We start from the raw sequence: 26404 nt of genomic DNA, 5'->3' as shown, positions 1-26404 counted from the left end.
TCAGTTTGCCCTTTTATGAAATTACTTTGCCATGCCGAGACTATGCACTAACCGGTCAAACACTTAAAATTGAGGCATGTACAAATTTCAACTGGCCTGTAAATTGTTTCTTCTGGTTGGCAAGTCTGGCCTGTAAAATGTGACGGTCTTTCGCCATGTCTGAATTTTTCCATTCAAGGCTTTGGGCTGTCTTTCTACACTCCTTCAATGCTTGTTGCATGCTAATTAAGCCCAATTTAAGGGAAAGGTTTAAGTTAAAAATAAAAGATGTCTGGCTGTTAAATAATTGCAAATGCATTTGAGCTATTAACATATTATAATGAACAAATATTTGATGTAATAACACACAAGCATGCATTTGATATTAATATATGCAATAAACAGCAAACAAGATATTGTTAAGCTTCATAGGGCTTCGTTCACTGCAACAGTGCTTTAATAACAGAGTTTTAAATATTCATAGACTATAAGAGTATTAAAAATATAATTTCTCAAATAAAATAAAATAATTTTCCTACCTACCTACCCACCTGTAAAATTTAGAGTCGGTAAAGGGCAAACCAACAATATTTTAATTGTGGCCTAATGTACATGCATCTCTCTGGGTTTTCACACACAAAACAAACAAGAGGGCCTGAAAGGCCCAAGGTATCCCCCGCAACATATGCTTTGTTTGAGGATGGGTGCAAATTGGACGGACGAACATAATGATAGATGGACGGACGGAGGACAATAACACAAAACTAAGACAAAGGAAGACGGACGGATGGACGGACGGACGGACAACGCCAAAACAATATCCCTCCGCCTATGCATATATATACTCATACCAAGTTTAAATGAAATCCGCCAAAGCACTTTCAAGATATGGCTCCGGACACAAAAGTGCCCATAGTAAAAAGCATTTTTTCAAGATACAAAGTGCCATAAGTCTGTTTTTAACAGATGGTGTACAATGCCATTTGGCGTGCATCATCCTCTTATGCATATATATACTCATACCAAGTTTCAATGAAATCCGCCAAAGAACTTCCAAGATATGGCTCCGGACACTAAAAAGCATTTTTTCAAGATACAAAGGGCCATACCAAGTTTTAATGAAATCCACCAAAGAACTTCCAAGATATGGCTCCGGACACAAAAGTGCCGGACGGACGGACGGACGGACGGACAGCTGGACGGACAACGCCAAAACAATATCCCTCCGCCTCTGGCGGGGGATAAAAACCCTCAACATTTGATTATTTATTGTGTACTGTCCAGCGGGTGATAGTGTTCGTCTAGTGTCTAATTGGCACTCTTTGTATGTGTTCAAACTGTGAAAAGATGTGACAATCACAGAAACAACAAGATGGCGCTGCCAATTAAGTGCGATAATGGATCAAAGGGCATTGACAAAAAATAACAGTTTGTATATATTTTTCGGCGTTTACTCAGATGGTCTCTCACAACAAAAAACTATACAAGTCAAGGTATTATGTTTTACTTCTATCAGTAACGATACGGATACGGTGTGTTTGATTTGAGTTTAAAAGAAATATCAACTTGTTGGCGATATAACTGTTTTAAAAATAAGAAAGAAACATTTAACCGAAATCAACAGAATTCAATGTTCTCTGCGCTACGCAGTTTGTATAAAAAAATAAATACTTGCACACTCAATACCTTGACCTTGTACATTGCCGCATAATTTTCGAAATATACATGATGGCTATATTGGAAGCATTTGTAAACGTCGTGTTAACATTAAAACATCAGAAGTGTGTTTCGGATTATAAATTATTAAATTATTATTCTCATTTGGGAATTTAACGGAACATTTATACTTATGGTATAATTGTTTTGAATTGTATATTAATTTGTTACAATGCTTTATGTGTCAAAAAAATGTTTTGATAATATAATTATGCATTTACAGCACAATTTCCAGGAGGAACACGTTTTTTACATGATGGCATATGACGCAATAAAACGTTTTTTTAAATTCGCTCATCCAATGAAAGCTGTGTTCCACATTATGCACTGTACTCTTTACACTTCTGAAAAATGGTGTAGTCATATAGTTCTGTAAATGAAATTCTCAAACATATTTACCGACATAAATGTTTAATATTATTTTTCGTAAGTGATGTTGCAATTATGTTGGATTATTTGATAATTGTGAACATTAGAAAAGCGTTATGTATACAGTTATCGATACGATTTGGTTTATATGCATGAATTGGCGAATCATCGATGTCACCGATATCCACTGCGATCACGGCGAATTGCGGCGAATTGCAGCGAATCACCACAACATTGAGGGGATTTAACGCGAAGATTATCTTGCTCTCGCGCGACGTCGGAGTGACGAGCCACGTGAAATCGCGGTGATTTTACACCCAAAAAGCAAAATGCCCGCCTTGACTCCGCAAATTAGGCAAAAATCACGGGTCGCGTAGTGTAATCATAACCTCTTCAAGAGTATTAATTTAATTCAGATTTTTTTTTATATTAAATATCATATGGTGAAAACATGAACAAACACACTTTAGTGTTTTTGCTGTGTTAATGATGTATTAAATGGAGTTAAAATAATACATTTAATTTGTTTACCTTTCAATATCTTGCAGTTGCACTTTACATCCTCAGTTCAATGCTATTTCAGTAAACTGTACAGCGTGACAAACATAATAAAGCAGAATATGCATACGTATCTGAGAATACACAGATCCACTAACATATAAATCAAATCATGTTTGTCTCTTTCCATTTTCGAACAATACTCATCTTAAATGCTTTAACTTTGTGAGTAGACTGCACTCCAATTTTTCCAACACCGGTTTCCATGACGCACAGTCACTGTGAAGATTTCAAATAAATATTATTTTGTTGTTTTTTATTTCAAACGTAGTAATTTGCGTTAATTGTCACACGCATTAATTAAATTATTCCATAATAACCATATGATATCCGTTGTTAATTTGAATCTTATTTATCATTTTCGCCACTAATCGTAAATTTCTCGTCTGCTTGCCGCCATCTTGGACGTGTGTAAAAACAGGGGGTCTCAATAGGGATACATCGACTATCGTCGGTATCCTCCGCTAGCATGAACCAATGATTTTTTTCAAACATAAATAATTGATGTAAAATGCTTGCAGGAATAATATTTAAGGTTTAAGAAGGCATTTTCTTTTTGTTTTAAAGGATTTCTTTGAAAATTATATTTTTTATGATCTTTTTGGCAGCAAAAGGGCCCTCAATCCATTTTAGGGGAAGTGGGTCGCTACACATAGCAGGGGGAATTTTCGCGGCGTTTTCCCTTTTTGGGGGATTTTTTACTTACTATCTAATTATTACATTTGTAAATGTTTGCACTATATTCATTGCTTATTTCATAATTTAGTATGTTTGACAAGATTAAATTAAAATAGAATTGAGATATAATAATGAGTAGCATGAAACAATAATTTTTTAAACATAATGTAATTGATGAAAAATGATTGCAAAAATAATATTTAGGGTCTAATAAAGCATTTTTTATTTTATTTTAATTGGTTACTCTGAAAATTCTATTTTTCATGAATTTTTTTTTGCAGCAAGGGGTTATGAAATTTAAAAAATGTTATTGGATTTTGAGACCAAAACTGGTACTATGAATATGATAATACCATGATGCACTTCACCAAAACATTTATAATTATATTGTTTATTCTTGAAAATGTATTTCCTCTATTCACTAAAAATAACACTTTTGATCAGAAGATTCATATATAATGATGTTTACTTTTATTTTCAAGAAGCATAATGCCTCTTTTTATTTGTATTCAGCCACAAGTTCTTGTCAGCCACTTCAGGGTTATATGTTGCTCTTTTACTAAATGCAAAATAATTCTACACTTTGAGACATTTCATAAAATATTTTTTGTCTTTACAACATTCAAAGGCTAATAAATTTAGATATCAAGTACTTCCATACTAACAGGACCATTCTAGGCGGGCAACCTAGCAACCTTAATTTGTTCATATCTTCCTATCAATCTGTTATATGTGTTATGAATCATTTGTTCGGAGAACATTTAATGTTAGTTATAACTTTTCAATAATTCAATGTTCAAAGTGATATTGTTATTGACCGATAAACCAACATACTGATTAAAAAGGAATATTTTATTAATTATTTGCATTTTATCTCACATGAGTAATATTTGCCTAAATGTTTTTCAAACTAGCTAAATAGAAATCTATATACAATTGACGACGTTTATCAAAAAAAAAACATTTATGAAATGGAAGTTTAAAAATAAAAACAAGATGTGTTTGTGAAACCCACTATATGATGTTTGACCTTGTAGGATGACCTTGACCTTGTGAAGGATGACCTTGACCTTTCACCACTCAAAATGTGCAGCTCAATGAGATACACATGCATGCCGAATATCAAGTTGCTATCTTCAATATTGCAAAAGTGTTCATAAAATAAGCTATTTGAGCAACATATATTTGACCTCTGACCTTGAAGGATGACCTTGACCTTTCACCACTCAAAATGTGCAGCTCCATGAGATGCACATGCATGCCAAATATCAAGTTGCTATCTTCAATATTGCAAAAGTATTTATAAAATAAGCGATTTGGGCCACATATATTTGACCTCTGACCTTGAAGGATGACCTTGACCTTGACCTTTCACCACTCAAAATGTGCAGCTCCATGAGATACACATGCATGCCAGGGGTTTTTCTGCCTATTTTGGGAAAAGGAGTCTGACCAAATTGGGAATTTTTTATCGACACACTTGTCCATTTTGGGAATTATTGCTTCGATGAAACGGCTCATTTTGGGAAAACATTGTGAATTTATCATGCTTAAATAAGTCATTGGTTTAAGAAATAAATTTGTTTTTATTTGTTATTTTGTCTTCTTTATATAAACACATGCAGTATTGGGCATGATCAACGTTTATTCAAGTACTGCAATTTTGTTTTTCAGTTACAGGTACACTCTGAGATAAGAACTGTACAGTCAAAAACTTATAGCAGATATTTTTTACCAAAACAAACACCAGTTAGTCACACAAGTTACAGCATAATTTTTCTCTGCTTTCTGTTTTTGAAAGCATCACACAGCATCCCCAATGTTTTGTCATTCAGATCTAGACCTTCAATGCAGGAAGCATCAGATGAGTAAGTTTGGTTTGTGTGAATGTGCTGCGTAATGGGGAGCACAGCAGGTTCAAGGTGCTGAATCCTCGCTCAACCACAGCAGTGCTTGTTGGTATGATACACATCAGCTGGACATTAATAATCTAAAAATAATAAGTCATAAGACACTTCTTACTAAAAAAAAAATAGTTTTTTTTAAATTAGGATTTTGTTTATAATTTCGGTTTGGGATCGGGTCCGTTTGCTTTCGGAACGCCTCCGTTTTCCGGAGGCGCAGACAGTGCTGAAAAACCCCTGCATGCCAAATATCAAGTTGCTATCTTCAATATTGCAAAAGTATTCATAAAATGAGCAATTCTGGCCACATATATTTGACCTCTGACCTTGAAGGATGACCTTGACCTTGACCTTTCACCACTCAAAATGTGCAGCTCCATGAGATGCACATGCATGCCAAATATCAAGTTGCTATCTTCAATATTGCAAAAGTATTTATAAAATAAGCGATTTGGGCCACATATATTTGACCTCTGACCTTGAAGGATGACCTTGACCTTGACCTTTCACCACTCAAAATGTGCAGCTCTATGAGATGCACATGCATGCCAAATATCAAGTTGCTATCTTCAATATCAGTGATTGTTTTTGCTCAAATTTACAGCTGATTTTCGGCTGCTTCCCAATCGCAAAAAAAACACGTTTTTCCCCAAAAATCTGACCAAAATTTCCCAAAAAAGCCCATCTTCCAAAAAAAAACATTTTTTTTATTTTTTAGAAAGAAGTCTCATATAACTTAATTATGATTTCTTAAATCTAGGTCTCAACTTTATTTTTTTATTTTCAACACCTTACAATATAAATAACTTGAATTTGGTTATTTTTGTCCATAAATCATTCCCAAACTTGCCACTTTTATTGATTAAAAAAAATCCCAATTTGACCAGACTCCTTTTCTAGAAAACTCCCTTAACATGCACTTAAAAACAATATCACTTCTGTTACTTATAATCCTATTTATAATGCTTAATTTTTCCCAATTTCATGGTTTATCGCGCTATTTTTCCCAATTTCATTATATTCATATATTTTAATAATTTCGATTCTCATTTGATTAATAGGTGATTTCAAGGCTGATAAACTTGAAATATGCAAGCTATTTTTTCGTTTTGCATATGTCTGTCGATACATCTGTACAATCGGTAATTTCCGTAACCACTTGTTAAATTGTAGCAGACATAAGTTTAAATAAAAATTCTTATGTTTTACACAAATATTCTACCTCTTTCTTGCTAAAAACTAATACATGAATGATTTAAAATTAATATTGCATTGTTTTCAGCCAGGAACACTGTCTATAACCGCGAAAACAAACATACCAAACTTTTTGATTTACGATATTTACTTTCTAAATAGCTTGCATGCGGCATGGCATTGCATGTTCTGCAAGATAAATATCTCGACTTTATTCATTGGATGATTTCAGACTGTTTCATCCAATCAGAAAATAGCTTTTAAACGTAATTTAGACCCATGTTAAGCGAGATACACTACGCAACCCGTGATTTTTGCCGCGATCCCGCATCACCCCAATCGATGCAACGTGACAAATTTCGGTGATTCCGAGCAACAAGAAAATTTGGGTGATTTCTCGGCAACCGTCGCGCGATGTATCTCCCTGTTACGCAATCAGCGCGAATCACCGCAAATCACCGCGAACCGCCGTGGTTCACCTTTTTAAGAGATTTACATTAAGGGTTACACTACATTACATGTTCATGTAACATATATGTATATACTTACATTATACATTGCAATAATAAATCTTTTGTTGTTGTTGTATGCAATGGGCGTATTAGCTAAAATACTCCCGTTCCGACATGAACGTGATGAAGTAATGTCGGAAGCTTTAACGGCTCCAAATTAATATAACAGCGCAGAAGAATGATCATGCAATAATTATTTAACATAACATGTAAACATTATTTAACTATATGCATTAGCAGAATGTTTATTAAAACTTACAATCAATTATATTCCAGGCCCGAATACACTACCACTGTTCAAATTCCATATTGTTGAAATATACATGTAGCGTAGCACTGTGTAAATTGAAAGTTGCACAGTGTTTCGTCATTGGTCGGTTATAAATACCTTGTTTCTCTACATGGTATTTGATTTCGACGAAACTAATAATTTTGGTAATTTACGAGAAATATGATATAAGTTTTCCATTTAAACTTTGATCTTACCGTGTGTGTTTATTGACGTTATTAATTATGTTAATACTTATTTTTGCATTTCATTAAGAATTATAACGTGTAGACCTTTTGTTAACAGTGTTTAGCAAAATATTCGCGCCTTAAGACACGGAAAATTGTTTAAGTAACACTTTCATTTAAAGGTTAAATGTAATTGGCAGATTACATCTAATTATTTGGACTAAAATATGCTTTACTTATTTATTTTCTGTTTCAGGCTCCAATGCGGATAACTCGTGTTACTCGCGTTACTTTCCGAGCGTTGTACATACATTCACAATGCTTGATAAGCCGGAAATCGGAAATACATTACTGTTCTATTTTTAAGTAAATGTTATTATGACATCGTGCTATATAATTTGTTGTTATTACATCATTGCCTATATATTAAAGCCGTTAAACATTGTGTTTGTTTTGCTGAAAAAAAAACACGAGTATATCAATGTAGCACTTAGCGTTCGCAGAGTTTAATAAATTTATGATGATGTATAATGTACATGCATTTCTCTGGGTTTTCACGCCAAAAACAAAAACCCTAAACATTTAATTATTTAGTGTGTACTGTCCAGCGGGTGATAGTGTTTGTTCAAGTGTCTAATTGGCACTCTTTGTACGTGTTCAAACTGTGAAAAGATGTGACAATCACAGAAACAACAGGATGGCGCTGCCAATTAAGTGCGATAATGGATCAAAGGGCATTGACAAAAAAATAACAGTTTGGATATATTTTTCGGCGTTTACTCAGATGGTCTCTCACAACAAAAAAACTATACAAGTCAAGGTATTATGTCTTACTTCTATCAGTAACGATACGGATACGGCGTGTTTGATTTGAATGACTTTAAAAGAAATATCAAATTGTTGGCGATATAACTGTTTTAAAAATACCAAAGAAACATTTAACCGAAATCAACAGAATGGGGAACTTTAGTGGATTATCTTCCCCTGTCTAGCAGGTGCCCGTAAAGGTGGCGCTGTTGTCGAATAGGTCTATGGTTCTTTCCAATTGTTTACTTCCGCATATTTTGACAAGCGATTAACCGAGTTAGACACAATCTTTTACAATAATTTTATGATAGTTTATACGATAAGTCTTAAACTATGGCTTCACAATTTAGCAGTTTATCTTCAGGACAACTTCGCACAGAATTAAGAAAGAGAAATGCAAAGTTATCTGGACGAAAAAAGGAATTAATCGAGAGGTAATGTGAAACCATTTTTTAATTTGATTCATGTCGTGAAAATTCCTGCGCGGTCTTTTCTAAAAACCAAATCAGTTTAAAGGCTTTAAAAACATACATACAGGATTCATTCTTTTATTATTTACATCACTGTTTGAAAGGTTTATTGTTAAATATCTTATTTACAAGTTAATGTAAATTCTGTTAAAAGGTTGGGTGGGGAAATGTACATGTATACTTCTGTTGTTTTTTAGAAGACAAAACTTTTTACAACAGCACCCACCCATGTTCTTTATTAAATTTAGGGGACTCTATGAATGTGTAGGGGTCTATGCTGAGTATGTATTACTCTTTGTTCTGACGCATAAGTTTTTGTTTATACAAGTTTTTTTTAATGTTTACTGAAAGTGAAAAATTGTTGTATGTTCATATTTGATCTTTCAGACTTGAAGCATATGATCGCAATCAGAACTTTAACAACTGCGAGGAGCTTATGCCAGAGTTTCGAATGCAAATTCCAGCCACCAGTTGCTACAAAGATGTCAACACCGACATGAAGATGGCCTCGTTTGACCGTGAGAAGGCGAATGCATATATGGAACGGTTTGGAGTTGAGTTCGACCAAGTGGTGACTTCTTTGTATGGCGACAAGTTCTTGTTGTACCTTAGGATGTTTTCTTCAGAAAAGTTGTGCTATGTAAAAAGTTCATGTAGGGCAGAAATGAAAAAGAAAATTGATTATGTCGTTGACATTACATTCACCAAACATGGCTTTGTGCATGAGGCACAGTGTGAATGTGGTGCTGGTGAAGGTCCGTTCGGACATTGTAAACATATAAGGACTGTTCTGTATGCGTGTGTGAAATTTGTTCAATCCGGAGAAGTTAAGGTGGATTCATCTTGTACCCAACAGCTTCAGTCTTTCCACAAATCGAAGAAACACACAGGATCCCCGGTAAAGGCTCGAGACCTCAAGATAGGTGGAGCTGAGATTTGTAATATTGCAGACTTTGACCCCAGGCCTAGTCAGTTTAGAAATGCTGCCAATTACAAAGACCATTTCTACAACACATGTATGAATTTTGCTACAATATCAAAAACTCCAATTTTTCAAACTTTCGAGCCAGCAAATATGTACGCTTATAGCAATGATCACGACTATTTCAGTACGTCACATGAACAGAACTTTCTAAACCTCAACAAAATTACCAAAATAACATCAGAAGAGTGTGAATGTATTGAAGAACAGACGAGGGGACAAAATACCAATGATCGATGGCATGAGGAGCGTGGAAAGCGCATTCAGTCCTCAAACTACCACCGAATCTGTGCTGCGACAGAAAAGACAAGTTTAGTTGGATTGGCCTCAACAATAGTGCAGGGACAAGTTGTGAGGCAAAATGAAGCGATGCGACATGGATGCAAGTATGAAAAAACTGCGATACACATTTATGAGAGTGCAAGGAATGTTAAAGTCAAGTCTTGTGGCATAACGGTTTCATGGACACACCCATTTCTAGGGGCATCTCCAGATGGAATTGTAAATAAAGACTTGATAGTTGAGGTGAAATGCCCATTCAGTGCTATAAATAAAGAGATTTCCTCAGTGACAGTGCCATATCTTAAGGATGTGAACGGTAAACTAAAATTGAGTGCAAAACATCCTTATTATTATCAGATTCAGGGCCAGTTGTTTTGTTCGGAACGCAAGTACTGTGACCTGATCGTTTATACATTGACTGACATAAAGTACATAAGGGTACACAAAAATGAGGACTTCATTTCACAGATGCTGTTAAAACTTGAACATTTCTTTGAGAATTATTTTAAGACTGAATTGTTGAAAAAGTTGTATTACAAGGATGTTTAAAATAAGTTCCCTGCATGTGTAAATACTTTTGTTACCATGTTTCTTGTAGTTCCTGGTTTGGTTCTAAAATATTTGTTTGACTATTATATGTGTTACACAATGCATTGTATTAGAAATAAATATTTGTTTTTAAAAATTTGTTTTTTCAACAGTTCGCTTCTAAAAACCATATTGTCAGGATTATTATTTTATGATGATGAGAGAATTGTATACTTGTAAAGTGGAACCCGTCTCATGAACTGACTAATATTACTACTCGTGAACACCTTGAAATTGGGAAAAATGCGTCGTGAACTCTTCGAATTAGGAAATTAGCGTATTTGTTTTTTTGCTTACATATACCTTAAAATTAAAAATAACTGTACCAAGTTGTTAATATTATATTTACTTTAAGGTTCTAGCCATAGAGCGCCATAAGTTAATTAATTTAAGTTCATTAATCCTTACGGCGCGGCAACCAAAATTTTAAGGCCTTTGCAAACAGTTTGGATCCATATGAGACGCCACAGAACGTGGCGTCTCATCAGGATCCAAACTGTTTGCTATTCTGATAGTATTCTTTGAAAAAAAATCGAAAAATGCAAATTTTATAAATTCAGCAGACGACATTTTAGCAGATGAAAATTTTTCCAGCAAGCAAAGGGTTAAAATCAAACAATGTAACCTTCATTTGGGAAATATGTAATTTTCCCTAGATTGGGAAAGTGCTGTTTGAGTTACTTTACAAAGGAGCGTCGACTCACATACCGTTAATCATTTCAGGTCAAAACTGTTCTTAGCCTTGACAGTTCACATACATTTTGGCTTTTTAAAAGATGGGAAAGTAACAAAACACTATTTTAGAACTTTATTAAGCAATCACATGTAATACATCAACCTAAACTTAAGAAATGAAAACTATAAAAAAAAACAGTCTTCCAATCACATGTCCATTAGCTTAATTACTCTCATTACATGTACTTCTTAACACTCATAACCAGAGCGCACATCTGACATATTTTTTGCAGAATGTTTATTGACAATACAAATTTGACATTTTAATCCTCTTAGCTGCATACAAAACTTTGATTGTAGCTATTCTTTAAGCATATGTAGACACTATGCCATTCCTGAAATTACATAGCATGAAACAAACAAAAATTATCTCTGATGACAACTTAGTCTCTGTGCTAGTCAAAGGTTCAGTTAAAATTTTGTATGTTTTTCCTAGCCCAATAATTCTTTCTACATGAACACGTTTTCTTGAAATTTTTCTATCTTTAATAGCAGTTTCATTCGAAATTCTATTTTGCTTCTTAAATAAGGTTGGTATATTGATATGCACATCATGTGGTGCAAAAATGTCCTGCACATTGAAACCTTTATCAGCCATTATACTGTCACTTTTGGAACAAAGCCTGGTCAGTGAACTCCGTTCAACTATTTGCCTATCACTTGTAGCACCCCCATAGGCTGGAGACACATAAGAAATAAGACCGCCAGGGGTACTGCCAACCAAAACCTTACCTGTATTTCGGTTCTTGTAAGTCGAAAAAGTGGCTTGTTGAGCTGTTGGATTCTTTGGCTTTTTAATTGGGCACTCAGTACCATCAATTATAACCCGTGTTTTGGGGTACAGTCTCTTGAAGCTGCTTGGAGCAAAATAGTGGACTAAAGTTTGTGATGGCCAAATGTTAATTTCTTTCCACTGTTTTTCCATGAACAAGACCCACGTAATAAAAATGTTTGACACAACACTTTCCGAAACATTAAATAATCGCGACAGTTCAAAGTTTGTCATGTGTCGCCTTAATTTAATCAACGTAATAAAAAATTGATCAGCAACACTTATACTTGTTATAGAATGATACACACAATTAAGATGGTATGCTGCTGGTCCGAGTGTGTTCAAAACAAAAAAGAACTTCATGTAATTTTCGAGTCCAGTGTAGAAATGAACAGCAGCTTCATCATCCTCGAACTTGTTGATGCTAAATGCAAGTGTAGTTGTTGTTTGTATTGCGGCATCTTCCGTTTCACACTCTGTTTGTACAAATGAGTCCATAAATGTCACCTTTTCATCTGTGATCGAGATTATTTGCTCGACACATTCCTGCTGTGTCACAACTTCTTCGCTAGCACCCACATCGATATCAGTGGTAACAATGTCAATTTTTGTGGCAATGTACTCTGGTTCAAAGCTTGTGTTTTCACCAGACTGTTCCATATTTGTTACATCTTCAAACAGCTTACGTTTCCGGTTTTCTCTTTCTAGACGACGTTCCTTTCTCTCCTGGCTCTTAGCAACAGTCGCCTTGTTCGTCCAGGAAAAAATACTAGGGACAGCTGTTTTTCGCAATGCCCGCTTACGTCTTTCATTTCCTGGAAAAAAAGTATGCCATAAACAAATGCATGTATGAATTTGCTGCAGATTTTGTTAATGGATTACAGAATGAGTAAACAGAAAAAAGTCTGCCTTATTACACCAAAATATAGTGTTAATTTATTACCAGCAATATGTCAATATCACATAATGCATATTAAATAAATCAACAAAATAACATTGTGTAGCAGTACTGTCATTGGTGATAGAAAATATATGAAAAATAAGCCTGGAAACAAATACATTTAGACTTTTAGTATATACATGTACACGTTCACCATGTCCATACACTTAAAATGATATATTTGCCACGATTATCTAATGGAGAGAAAACACAAATTCAGCATTATAAGCGTAATATGTTTTTGCATTTGTGATGTTTTTCAACATAAATTAATCAAACAACCTACCTGCATATGTTATTGTGTGGTAATCATCTTCGGTGAAGTGGTTTTCACACACGTACGAGTATTCGGATGGAGTCCAGATTTCGAACTTTGTTTTCACCCGTCGAATAGCTTGTACCCATGCTGCTTGACGTTGTTTGTCTTTCGGGAACTTGTGTCGACCTTTTCGTGAACAAAAGGGAACGCAACACATGGTTTGAGGCATTATTTTATGTTTCTATTGTCAAGCTGTCAAACGCTTCGCTGAATAACAATGGCGATAATTTTATGATAAAATCCGAACATATCCGCATAGATGAACCTACTCGACCAGAGCGCCACCTATATCGGAAAACAGGGGACATTACTCACTAAAGTCGCTCATTCAATGTTCTCTGCGCTACACAGTTTGTATAAAAAAATCAATACTTGCACACTCGTATACCTTGACGTTGTGCATTGCCGCATAATTTTCGCGCTCTTTTGTCGGGAAATATACATGACGACTATATTGAAAGCATTTGTAAACGTCGTGTTAACATTAAAACATCGGAAGTGTGTTTCGGATTATAAATTTGTATTCTCATTTGGGAACTTAACGGAACATTTATACTTATGGTATATTTGTTTTGAATTGTATATTAATTTGTTACAACGCTTTACGTGTGAAAAAAATGTTTTGATAATATTATGCATTAATAGCACAATTCCCAGGAGGAAAACGTTTTTTACATGAAGGCGTATGACGCAATAAAACGTTTTTTTTGTAAGATCGTATTGTATCAATCTAAATTTAAATACGTTTGTCCAATGAAAGCTGTGTCCCACATTATGCGCTGTACTCTTTACACTTCTGAAAAATGGCGTAGTCATATGGTTGTTTTAATGAAATGCTCAAACATATTTACCGACATAAATGTTCAAGATTATTTTTTTGATGTTGGATTATCGGATAATTGTGAACATTAGAAGCGTTATGTACATGTATAAAGTTATCGATACGATTCGGTTTCTATGCATGAATTGGCGAGTCATCGTTGTCACTGCGATCAGGGCGAATGGCAGCGAATCACCACAACATTGAGGGGATTTAGCGCGAAGATTATCTTGCTGTCGCGCGACGTCGGAGTGACGAGTCACGTGAAATCGCGGTGATTTTCCACCCAAAAAGCAAAATGCCCGCCTTGACTTAGCAAATTAGGCAAAAATCACGGGTCGCGTAGTGTAATTAAGTACCACTTTTTATACACTGCCAAATTGTGACATAACGAGTTGCCTCCCTTGTTGGTTCATGCTACCTCCGCAATATAGAGATATGAGGATAGCAGCAATAAATTGTATTCGGCAACATTTGCGAACAATACGTTAGTCAGTTGTTGTTCGGCGACGACTCGGACAAGCTTGATAAGCACTCGTACGATATTATTGCTAAATGACATTGTAATCTTATTGGCTTTATTGGAAAAATTTAGTTATTTTTGGGGAAATTTTGGTCAGATTTTTGGGAAAAAAAGTAAATTTTAAGCAATTGGGAAGCAGCCGAATATTGGCGGTAATTTTGGGCAAAAAAAATCACTGAGCTGGTAAACAGATGGCCGTAAAACAGTGACCGTTGTTTCGCGTCGAGTTCTTTCTTGCAAAACGCATGACCTATCTTTTATATTGTTTAAATCATTGCGGCTTGGAATGCTCTTTAAGAAAAGGTATGTTTATATGGGTCTCTATTTGCGAAAGTTTGACTTTATTTTTTGTTAAAGTTATTGCTTTTACATTGAATTTGTGATGAAAATCTTTTAGTATATTGTGACCTTTAGAAATTCACGGTCTTGCAATTCTCACGCTTCACCGGTTATCTATTTTGCTGCAATTTCTAACAAATTAAAATAAAACAAGGAAGTAGCAACTGTCATAAACTCATCACTCACCTTTCTATTGATTTATCCGTTCATTTATCAACCGTAAAATGCACGTATTATTAACACTAAACGAGTTATTTCGCACAATGATTTCCCACTCATCGTCAGCGCCATTTTGAAAAATTCGACAGGTTATATTACACTAATTCCATTTCCCACAGGGTCCCATTATAAAACTGCCAACTTTCAAAGCATTTTTCTTGTATCTCCTATATATAAAAAAATTGTTCAAGACTGGTATCATTTTAAAGATAAAACTGTCCTCTTTCAATAAATGCAGTCAAAAATATATGGTCTCTCAACTTCTAAGAAATTAAAATTCGCCCAAAGGAAAGCACCCTTGGAAAATAGAGTTTTGAAGGTGAAATTTCGACAAAAGCGCCGCACTTCAATCAGCGCACCCCAACCATTCATCTTTCAACGTGATCCCCACTGAAATGCGCCAAAAATGTTGCAAACACACATAGGATGCAGGAATAAATTACACAAAGCATGGGTGCGATCGCTAAATCGCTTTTAATACCGAAGAGAAAAGGAACTCTTTTGAAAAAGGAACTACAATTTTGTAAATTGGTTGCATGTCAATGAAATATATAGAGAATACTAGGTTAGCGTTGAATAGCGAGAAGTTGCGAGGCTTAGAACACCGAGAGCGCGAGCCTCTGGCTAGCAAAATATTATTTTATTCAACGAATTCAATAACTTTAGTATGGAACTTAATTTAATGTTCTAAAACATTTGTTCATGATTATTAAATACATGTGGGTTTTTGTTTGTTTGTGAAAAATAGTTGTTGGTTCTATTGTTTTAGACTAAAAATAACGAAATACAGAATGCAAATTTTATTTTAAATTGGTTTGAACAAACATAGTAAACATTAATGACGTAAAGATATTGACCGACAACATAATATCGGACATAGAGGATTTTACATGTTTTTTTTTTCATATTGAATTTATTAAACGAGTTCGATACACTGATAAATTGATTGCGAGGCTCTGCCGAGCATTTTATAATTTTATTCAACGAGTTCATTAAATTCAATGTCAAAAGACACTCATGTATTATTCTTTTTATCACATGTTCAATCTTATTGCTTATAAATATTGACATTAAGTCTTTCTTTTCCCTATATTAACGCGGCAAATTGAATCGACGTCCGTGCACTAAGAGAGACGTCACGTAAAAGTGTTATGACACGAGTTTATTATGAAAAAAAACGTAATGACTATTAAACTCCCACGACGTCAAGCATGTGATAAAATACAATATCGGAGACGTAACGAAACGCATGATGAACGTTTATTAAGAATAAGATACTGTTTTATCAATAAAAAGATAGAAGCTAGCATCTATTTATTAGATTTTCATACCTCTTTGTAGAGGAGTTCTTGGAGAATATTCGACTGGGCTTAATTTACTTATTTTAACTTCTTTAAAGACATGCTTCATTTCTTTTCACTACCGTAACAACTGGTCACTACCGTAACATTAACTTGACTTCCGTATAGGCATCAGTTTAACTGAATAGTGACAAATGTTTGCATACATCACCTCGAAAAGTAATTGACTTCAATAAACAAAGTCATATGTAAGTATATGCCAAAGTGTGACCGGTGCTTTGCAATATATGGAATTTTAAAGAAAATTTTAAAGACAGACTTTTTCACTTATTGTACATTGTTGTCATTAAATGGTTAGATTTTCAAGTTTTAATAATAATCTGGTTGAAGTAAGGTATAGACAAAAAGTACTTAAGACGTTAATTGGACTGATATCAAACATCGATATGAAAACAATTATTATTGCAAATACATATGAATTTTAATTAATGTTACGGAAGTGACAAAATGTAAACATTACTGTGAATTTATTTGATAGTCAGCAATAATATTGAAATGTTATCGTTGCAGTTGTTATTTTACCACAGATAAAGAGTACACATATTAAATAACACAAATAAATTTATTACTTCTAAAACTTGGATTTTTATGCCCCCGGATTGAATGATCGGGGATTATGTTGTTTTTGGCCTGTCTGTCTGTCATTCTGTACGTCATTCTGTCCTTAAACTTTACCTTTGTCGTAAATTTTGCAATATTGAAGATAGCAACTTGATAGTTGGCATGCATGTGTATCTCATGGAGCTGCACATTTTGAGTGATGAAAGGTCAATGCCAATGTCATCCTTCAAGGTCAAATGTCAAATATATGGCTTCAAAGAGGCGCAATAGGGGGCATTGTGTTTCACAAACAAAGCTCTTGTTCCTTTGTTATGTTTAAAAAAGGACATTTTCTGTAGAATGGCTCTTAAATGTAGTCACTTTCATTATCAATGCATACAGGCACACATATTTAAATGCAAAAGAATAACACTAGTGGTGTCAATAGACTCAATACACAACAAACACAGTATAATACATGCAAACAAAGATGACATGATATATAAAATCATAATAACAATTAACAAAAATATTAACCATAAAAGAGAGTGGGTGTCACTGTTTATTTAAAATCAATCCTAAAAGTTTGAAAAGATTTCAGTATTATAAAAGGAACTAAAAGCAATAATCAAATAATAACTCGTACTATTCATGTATTTAATTACATCTTATTAACAAACACTTGACAAATGTCATTTTATTACGCATACAACAATACAAGCATTGATGGAATTGCCTAAAATTCCTTATTTTTTATCAATGATCACATTTGTGAATTTAGGCTATAAGATTGTGGAAAAAGAATAGATTATGTGTGTGCGCACATGAACCGCACACAAATAGGCAAAACAAAACAATTTATTAGGGGTACAACTGACTTCCTGGATATCTTCTCACTGAAATAATGCAGTAGGTGGTTTTCAAATGGAAAACCATTTTGTTGAAAAGCGGGTGTATTACGTTCTGGGTTTGGGCAAGCAGAACAGTGCAGGAATGAAACAACTTAACTTTTTCTGTAGAATTAATGGTCACGAATAATCACTTTTGCACATTTGAACTCTTCATGATTTTACTCAAGGACTGAATTTTTCATGCTTGTTGTTGACACTTTACTGAACATGGGGAAAGAATGTCTTGTCCCTTTATTGGGAGTTGGTGTTGGTTTTAGCTCACCTAAGCACAATCTGCTAATGGTGAGCTTTTATGGTCGCGTTTTGTCCGTTGTGCGTCGTGCGGCATCAACAGTTGCCTTGTTAACACTATAGAGGACACATTTATAGTATATTCTTAATGAAATTTGGCCAGATCATTTGTCTCTGCGATATCTTGGACGAGTTCGAAAATGGTTACAGTTGCTTGAAAAACATTGCCGTCAGGGGGCGGGCCATTTTTCCTAATATGACTATATATTTCTATAGTAAAACCTTGTTAACACTATAGAGGCCACATTTATTGTCTGATTTTTATGAACTTTCGTCAGAAGATTTGTCCAAATGATATTTTGGACGAGTTCGAAAATGATTCCGGTTGGTTGAAAAACAGGACCCCCAGGGGGCGGAGCATTTTTCGTTATATGGCTAATTGTGAAACCTTATTAACACTCTAGAGGCCACATTAATTGTCGAATCATCATGAAACTTGGTCACAATATTTGTCCCAATGATATCTTGGACGAGTTCGAATCTTCCAGTTGGCTGAAAAACATGGCCACCAGCGGGGTGTTTTTCCTTAAATGACTATATATGGCTATTATAAAACCTTGTTTAAACTCTTCAAGCCACATTCATCGTCCGGTCTTCATGAAAAATGGTCACAATATTTGTCCCAATGATATCTTGGACGAGTTCGAATCTTCCAGTTGGCTGAAAAACATGGCCACCAGCGGGGTGTTTTTCCTTAAATGGCTATATATGGCTATTATAAAACCTTGTTTAAACTCTTCAAGCCACATTCATCGTCCGGTCTTCATGAAACTTGGTCACAATATTTGTCCCAATGATATCTTGAACGAGTTCGAAAATGGTTCAAGTTGCAAACCATATGGCGGGGCATTTTTCCTAATATGGCTTTATTTAAACCATGTTTACACCAAAGAGGCCAAATGTATGGTCCGATCTTCATCAAACTTGGCAGAACATACGTCTCAATGACATCTTTACTGAGTTCCAAAATGATTCTGGTCTGTTGAAAAATATTGCAACCAGAGTCGAGGCCTTTTGCCTTATATGGCTACATATGGCTATAGTAAAACATTGTTTACACTCTAGATGCCACATATATTGTCCCATTTTCATGAATCTTACTCAGAAGATCTGTCTCAATAATATCTTGGACGAATTGGTTGAAAAACATGGCCACCAGGGGGCGGGCTTTTTCCGTATATGGCTATAGTAAAAACGTGTTAACACTCTAAAAATTATTTTTATTGTCCAATCGTTTTGAAACTTGGTCAGAACATTTGTTCTAATGCTTTCTTGGATGAGTTCGAAAATGGTTCCGGTTTCTTGAAAAATATGGCCTCAATGGGGCGGGCACTTTTTTCTATGGCTTTATACTACTTTAGTTAAACGTTGTTAACACTCTAGAGGCCACATTCATTGTCCGACCTTAATGAAACTTTGTCACAAGATTTGTCCCAATGATATCTTGGACGAGTTTGAAAATAGTTCCGGTTGGTTGAAAAACATGACCGCCAGGAGATGGGGGGCTGAGCATTTTTCCTTTTATGGCTATAGTAAAAACTTGTTAACACTCGTAAAGTCACATTTATTGTCAAATCTTCATAATACTTGGTCAGAAATGTTGCTGTAATGCTATCTTGAATCAGTTAAATCATAGTTCCTGTCTGTTGAAAAACATAGCCGCCAGGGATCGGGGAATGTATCCTAATATGCTATTGTAAAACCTTGTTAGCACTCTAAAAGTTACGTTTATAGTTTACTCTGCATGAAACCTGGTCAGAAGATTTGTTCTAATGATAACTGGGGCTGCATTGAGAAGGTCAGTTCCTTTGTATCTCAGCTGAGCGACTTTGGGACTTTCAGGCCCTCTAGTTTTGAATAAATGTCCAGGATGTTTCCAGAAAATACACATCATAGCATATCATCTAGAACTGACAGTGCCATGGGAAGAGCGAATGGAGGAAGAACACGAGAGAAAGAAGGTCAACTACCAGCCACTACTTGATGCTTGCCAACGACAAGGATGAGATAATTGAAACCTCCCATTGGAGGTTGACAGTCGGGGCTTCGCAGGGCATTCAGTCGTGAAGGCCTACAGAGTACTTAGCAAGGAGACGGGCAATAGCAGATGTCTGCAGGCAAGCACAATCAGCTTCAAAATGGTTATGGCAGTTGAGAGAGCAGCAGTGGACAGCTTATCAGTGTCTGGTCGAGGTTTGACTTGTCCTGTGACTTGTACTTAAATTAATCCTCTCCTCTCAGGTATGTCTGACTAACCATTTAACAGAATTAAGCCATCTCTCTCTCTATATATATATACCGAATTTACTGGTAGAAACCACATTAAGCGATAGTTCGCCTGTCAACTTTATATAGATCTTAATACTGGCTACATATCTTACCTAAGACAGGACAAACTAGCAAAATCGGGAACTGGCTACTTACTTAATTGCGCTCTCGCCGGTAAAATTGATGTTGACATATGATGTTCATTATACGACTATTTTATACTACGTCATAAGCGAGATACTAAGCGAGGAACTCAAATTCTCATCTGGTAACGATCAAAAAGCAATTAGCGTGGGCAACTTAATTACAGTTCATTAAGTCCAACCTGTGTTAGCGGTCACCTCTATTAAGCAAAAACCTTTCATAAGCAGGCATTATTTTAATATCCGAAATGACCTTTTATAGTGCAAATGCACCTCTATTAAGAAGCCACCTGCTGTAAGTGGTCAGTTCTGCTGCCTCCCATATGTGGTCGCTTAACACAGATTCAACTGTTTATGCATTGTTGTGTACACCCTATATTAAATAATACGTGACACGTTTAAGTCCATTTAAATTCTTGAAATACAGCACTTAAAGTAGTTATTCTAAAATGCGCATTTTAATTGATGTGTCACTTTGAATGTTTTGATCATGTGACTTAAAATCACATTATTTGGTACGGACTTCTTTCCGAGCCGAACACAGAGGTGAATGTTATGTTACCATCGTGCAAGAGATTGCTTTAGAGAGCACATCGTTTACAAATTAGAAGGCATCAGATGTCAAGAGGAGCGCGGTGTCGTATTACGTCAAAGTCGAATAATGTTTACTCTTACTGACGTATGTAGATCATATCGTTTGATTATTTCTGATTAAACTTCTTTTCGCATTATGAATCTTGTTTTTAGCTATAATATTTTAATTGTAATTGGCTTTTTGATTTTTATCCAATTTAAACAAATTAACTTTTACTTTTGTGTGGGGCTATAGATGGGCATAGACAACCAAGCTTTGTACATAATTCCCTCCTCTTACAACCTTATTCCTGCTTCTGACGATAATCTGAATGATAAACTCAATTTAACTATCTCTAAAGCTTTTTGATAAAGCAAGATATGTACTTTATACTTGATCTGGTTTCATTTTATCGGGTCTGGTTATTCTGAATCCAGAACTTATATTAATCAAATATATAGCGAACATTGAATACACGATTGCATATTGGGTTTTTGAATTTTAGCGAATACCGAGCCAAATTCGAACTTGAACGAATATCATGCCAAGGTCGAATAATCATCTGTTAATTGGACATTTGAACTTAAGCACATATCAGGCCATAGACGAATACATAGCTTGCTATCGGACATTCGAACTTGAGCAAATATCAAGCTAAGTTCGGATACCATGCTGGGTATTGGCTATTCAAACTATTGCAAATATTGAGCCAAGGTCGTATACCCAGCTGGGTATTGAAGTGGAAGAAACTTCCTGTTCGGGGAAATTAGGGGAATACCCATATTGGTTTCCTGATCGGGAAACTCATGGACAAACTTTGCATTTTTATTCTCGATCGGGACATAAAAAAGCAATTTTATTGTGGGTTCAGAAAATGGGCTTGGGGTAAACTTTAATATACAAAAAATCAACACTTTCTTTCTGTAGAGGACTTACATATCTAATTTTTTACCGTGCAAATTGTTTTTAAGGACCTGGTTTTCTTTCAATATAGTTCAAAACTTTGTATAATCTACGTAAACATGGTAAAATCAATGGTTTCCGGAATTAGAAAACCAAATTTCCCTATCGGGAAACTATCGGAATTGACAGTTTCAGTGGTTTCCTGATTGGGAAAAATAGTTTCCTAATCAGGAAAAAGTACATATGTATCCAGTCAATGTATACATGCATAATTTCTAGACATAAACACAAACATGGCATCAAAAGTTGAAGGCGGCCAATTTCCTTAACAATGTGACACCAGCTCTATGCATACATACTGGAAAATTTAGCCTACTCAGAAAATTGTCCAAACAACTAACATCAGAAAAGAACGAAAGTCCATTAGTACAACTAAAAATTATAAAAAAAAACACGATATGTTTGTGAAACACTATGTCCCCATATATTTAGTATTTGACCTTGAAGGATGACCTTGACCTTGACCTTTCACTTCTCAAAATGTGCAGCTCCATGAGATACACATGCATGCCAAATATCAAGTTGCTATCTTCAATATTGCAAAAGTGTACATTAAATGAGCGATTTTGACCCATATATATGACCTTTGACCTTGAAGGATGACATTGACCTTGACCTTTCAGCACTGAAAATGTGCAGCTCCATGAGATACACATGCATGCCATATATGAAGTTGTGTAAATATCTTCAATATTGCAAAAGTTATGGCAAATGTTAAAGTTTGACGCAAACAAACAAACACACACACAAACAAAAAAGCAACAAACCAACAGACAGGGCAAAAACAATATGTCCCCCAATATAGTGGTCGGGGACATAAAAATAGTTCGAAGTCGTATTAACGCAAATAAAGGCGTAACTACGATAACAAACACGTAATAACGCAAATAAAGGCGTAACTACGATAACAAGCACGTAATAACGCAAAGAAATGCAATATAATGCTAATAAACGCGTAATAACGCAAAAAGGCGTAAAAACGCCAAACTGAAAGGCGTACAAACGCTTAAAAGGCGTAATAACGCTAGAACGCTAAAACTGGTGCTATAACGCCAAACTAAAAGGCGAACAAATGATAAAAAAGGCGTAATAACGCAAACTTCAAGGCGTACAAACGCTTAAAAAGGCGTTATAACGCCAATTTCAAAAGCGTACAAACGCTTTAAAAAGTTGTAATAAAGCCTTTTGTACAATATAAAGTGATGGCATCTTTGAAGACATTAAATCAAACCAAAACGTTATGGATACAGTTGACTTTATTGTTTTGGTAAAGACAAGTTATGTCTGTCTAGAAATCGTCTCTATAAGCCAGAATAGGCAACAGACATGTGTACGGAATCCTGGTAGTACAAACCGCTATGAATGGGTTGATTTTATGCCTATTGCTTAAAAGTACGACGATGCTGTTAGTGGAACCATCCACATAGCAAGGCGACAGTACGTTAAATGAAGTCAAATGATCACATGTACACGTTTAAATCATATTTTTTACTAATGACTGAGATATTCATGTTTGCAAAGTGTTGCGTTAGAAGAGTTTCCAAGTGTATGTTTACGACAGCTAATTCTATTAGGATTAAATCGTCTACAACGATATGTGTGACTAAATATTCTGACGTGTAAAAACACTTTATTTTCTGTGACGTATCTTTCTTTTTTGCCCACTGTTAATAAATTCAAATAATTTTAACAATAATTATGATACCTTTGCAATGTATAAATATATGTCATATAATAGCTATGTTCCTGGATGAGTGATTTAGAAATATAAATAGTGTTTCTTTAATTGGGCGTAGCTCTTTTACATCGCGTATAACGTAGATGACTTGCGACAATTTATGCAGCAGGAGCATTGAACACTAATTGAATACGGAAAACACGTGGTGATTAATATTAATATAAGACACGCATAATCGAGCTAGCAGTTACACAGTTTTTGTTTTTAATGCTATTGGGTTGTTGTTGTCGTTTTGCAAAAAGGGTCCTTAAATATGTTTACATGTTAAATGCATCAAGATACTAAAGTGCCTACATTTACATGCTGAAAATGTGTTTGTTAAGTATCAATCATCTAGCAAAACTAATATAGATTTACGTGTTACACAGTTTTACAGTCCTTTTTTGCTAAATATGGGCCATAACTGTGCATACGTAAACATGATCCAAAATATCCGGATGCGCAAGTGCACATGCTGGTTAATATATGTTTATACAGTTTCATCGCTCAAGCAGCATTACGTATCGTACTACGAGTGACACAAGTTAAAACTGTATTTTAACTGAAAATGTGTCATCTCTGGTTATGTTGAACAAGAAATACATTTGAAAAAAGATATTTTGCGTATATCTTGATTTCACAAATTTATGTTTAAACTGTACGTTTCTAAATAATTAAATTGATGACAAAGATGTAATTTTCGTTTTTTTCAGTTGTAATTTGCATTCATCACATACAAATAAACTTGTATATTTCATTTCGGTTTATGAATGAAAACAATCTAGCCATGATGCTTAAGATTGAAAATTGAAATCAAGCTGTCTTACTAATTGCAAACGGGCAAATGTACGCAATCCTGATATGGATATTGCATATGAACGGGTTGATCTTAAACGCAATACTCGATATTAGTACGATGCAAACGCGCAATCACGATGATAGTTATCGCCATCGTACTGTCGCTTTCCGGTGTGGATGGTTACAATAACAGCATCGTCGCACTATCGAGTATTCCGTATAAAACCAATCCATTCATAGGGGATGACAATAAGTTGAATCTGTACAAATGTCGGTTGCCTATGCTGACTTTCAGGGACGATTTCCAGAAAGACTGAAATTGTCTTTACAAATTCAATAAACTCAAATGTACTCATAACGTAGAAGCGAAGCCGTTTTTGGTCATCAATGACTGATATCAACCAAAAAATATTCAATGAAATCACGAACAATTAAGTTTTTAAAACAATTAAAAAACAAACATGTGTATTGAACAATCGATTACGCTCCACAAAATCTATTTTAGCCCTGCATAAAATGCACTTAAATGGTTTTAAATTGTTTGAGAATCAAACCAATTGCCTTTACTACACAAATACCGGTATTAAATTATTCTGTTTTTACGCTATTGTGTTCTCAAATTTATTAAAACAGACATGATATGGTCGTTTTATAGTTTGTGAAGATTATGATACGCATGTTTTGTTTTTATGCTAAATTTTATTTTAAGTAACAGTGCACCATTAGTTTATTTCCTGTCAAACAGCGATGTGGAGATTTGCGTAAAAAATAAAAAGAAGTCTACATCTTCAGTAGCTGCATTTGATTTGTAATTATAAACCAATCGATATATCAATCAATCAACCATTAAATGAAACATTTATAAGTATGCACTCACTTATGTCAAACATAAAAGAAAATTCGTCGGACGTTATCGCGTTCTTCGTGGAAAACCGGAACATGCCGTCGGGTAAAATGTATTAATCTTTATCGTTTTATCGGAACGCTCGTTTGCACACTCGCTTATCACTTAGGCGACCCGGATTTGATTCCTGCTCCTGGTGCATTTGAGCTTTGTTTGTGGTCATCATACCGAACAAGGGGGGGGGGGGTTTCCTCCGGGTACCCCGCACCGCTCCCACAGCACAAGACGACATCAAAATATATTTCATTTAAAGTTGCTGAAAATCTTTCAAACGTTAGCCCAACTTTCATGAGTGTACACTGAATAGATAGGAGAGCTGGGACTTGAGCTTGGTCCGCACAAAAGCTTTATCAAGTTGTTTGTTTCCACTGATCCGACCGTCCCTATTTTTTGCAACCGACCCTTAACAATTTTTTTGACGTTTCAAAATAGCGTGTGTATAGTATAAAATATAGTGTAAAACAATTGTCAAATTAAAACGTTAGGCCGACGTACATATCCTCCTTTTTGGCAATATTAGTTGAAACAAACAACTTTTTTACGCGTGGGGGGGACCTAACAAACTTAAAAATACACACCAACGTTGCCTATCATCACATTGTTATGCTGATAACTAGAAAGTTGTGTTTGGAAATAATTATGAATAATTTGCAATTTTCAATTCATAAAACAAAATGCATATGTAGCTAAATGTAATTTCTAACATTTTTACCAAACGTAACTTCATACAACTATAAATGAAAATAAATATTCTGTATTGAATGCTGAAAAT

The 26404-nt window shown here is 34.9% G+C and overlaps 3 protein-coding genes across 6 annotated transcripts in view; 1 reads left to right on the top strand and 2 right to left on the bottom strand.

Moving 5' to 3' along the window:
• The window catches only part of LOC127841334 (sushi, von Willebrand factor type A, EGF and pentraxin domain-containing protein 1-like), a 78920-nt gene that overhangs the window by 40971 nt on the left and 11545 nt on the right, over nt 1–26404 (bottom strand). The gene's annotated exons all lie outside the window — the stretch shown is intronic.
• LOC127841336 (uncharacterized) lies at nt 8453–10542 on the top strand. The gene is made up of 2 exons (XM_052370069.1): nt 8453–8607; nt 9031–10542. Exons 1-2 carry the CDS (start codon nt 8507–8509, stop codon nt 10454–10456), a joined length of 1527 nt encoding a protein of 508 aa, XP_052226029.1. The 5' UTR covers nt 8453–8506; the 3' UTR covers nt 10457–10542.
• On the bottom strand, nt 11291–13639 carry LOC127841337 (THAP domain-containing protein 5-like). 2 transcript variants are annotated; one of them, XM_052370071.1, is made up of 3 exons: nt 13229–13635; nt 12351–12817; nt 11291–11957 (listed from the first exon to the last, which is right to left on the bottom strand). In XM_052370071.1, the coding sequence occupies exons 1-3, from the start codon at nt 13428–13430 to the stop codon at nt 11538–11540; spliced, it is 1089 nt and encodes a 362-aa protein (XP_052226031.1). In that variant the 5' UTR covers nt 13431–13635; the 3' UTR covers nt 11291–11537. The 2 variants fall into 2 exon arrangements, with proteins under 2 accessions (XP_052226031.1, XP_052226030.1); XM_052370070.1 differs by having other exon boundaries at nt 11291–12817; nt 13229–13639.

The sequence above is a fragment of the Dreissena polymorpha genome, chromosome 8 (assembly GCF_020536995.1).
Source record: "Dreissena polymorpha isolate Duluth1 chromosome 8, UMN_Dpol_1.0, whole genome shotgun sequence".
Taxonomy (NCBI): Eukaryota; Metazoa; Mollusca; class Bivalvia; order Myida; family Dreissenidae; genus Dreissena; species Dreissena polymorpha.
This window is presented reverse-complemented; position numbering and strand designations above follow the sequence as displayed.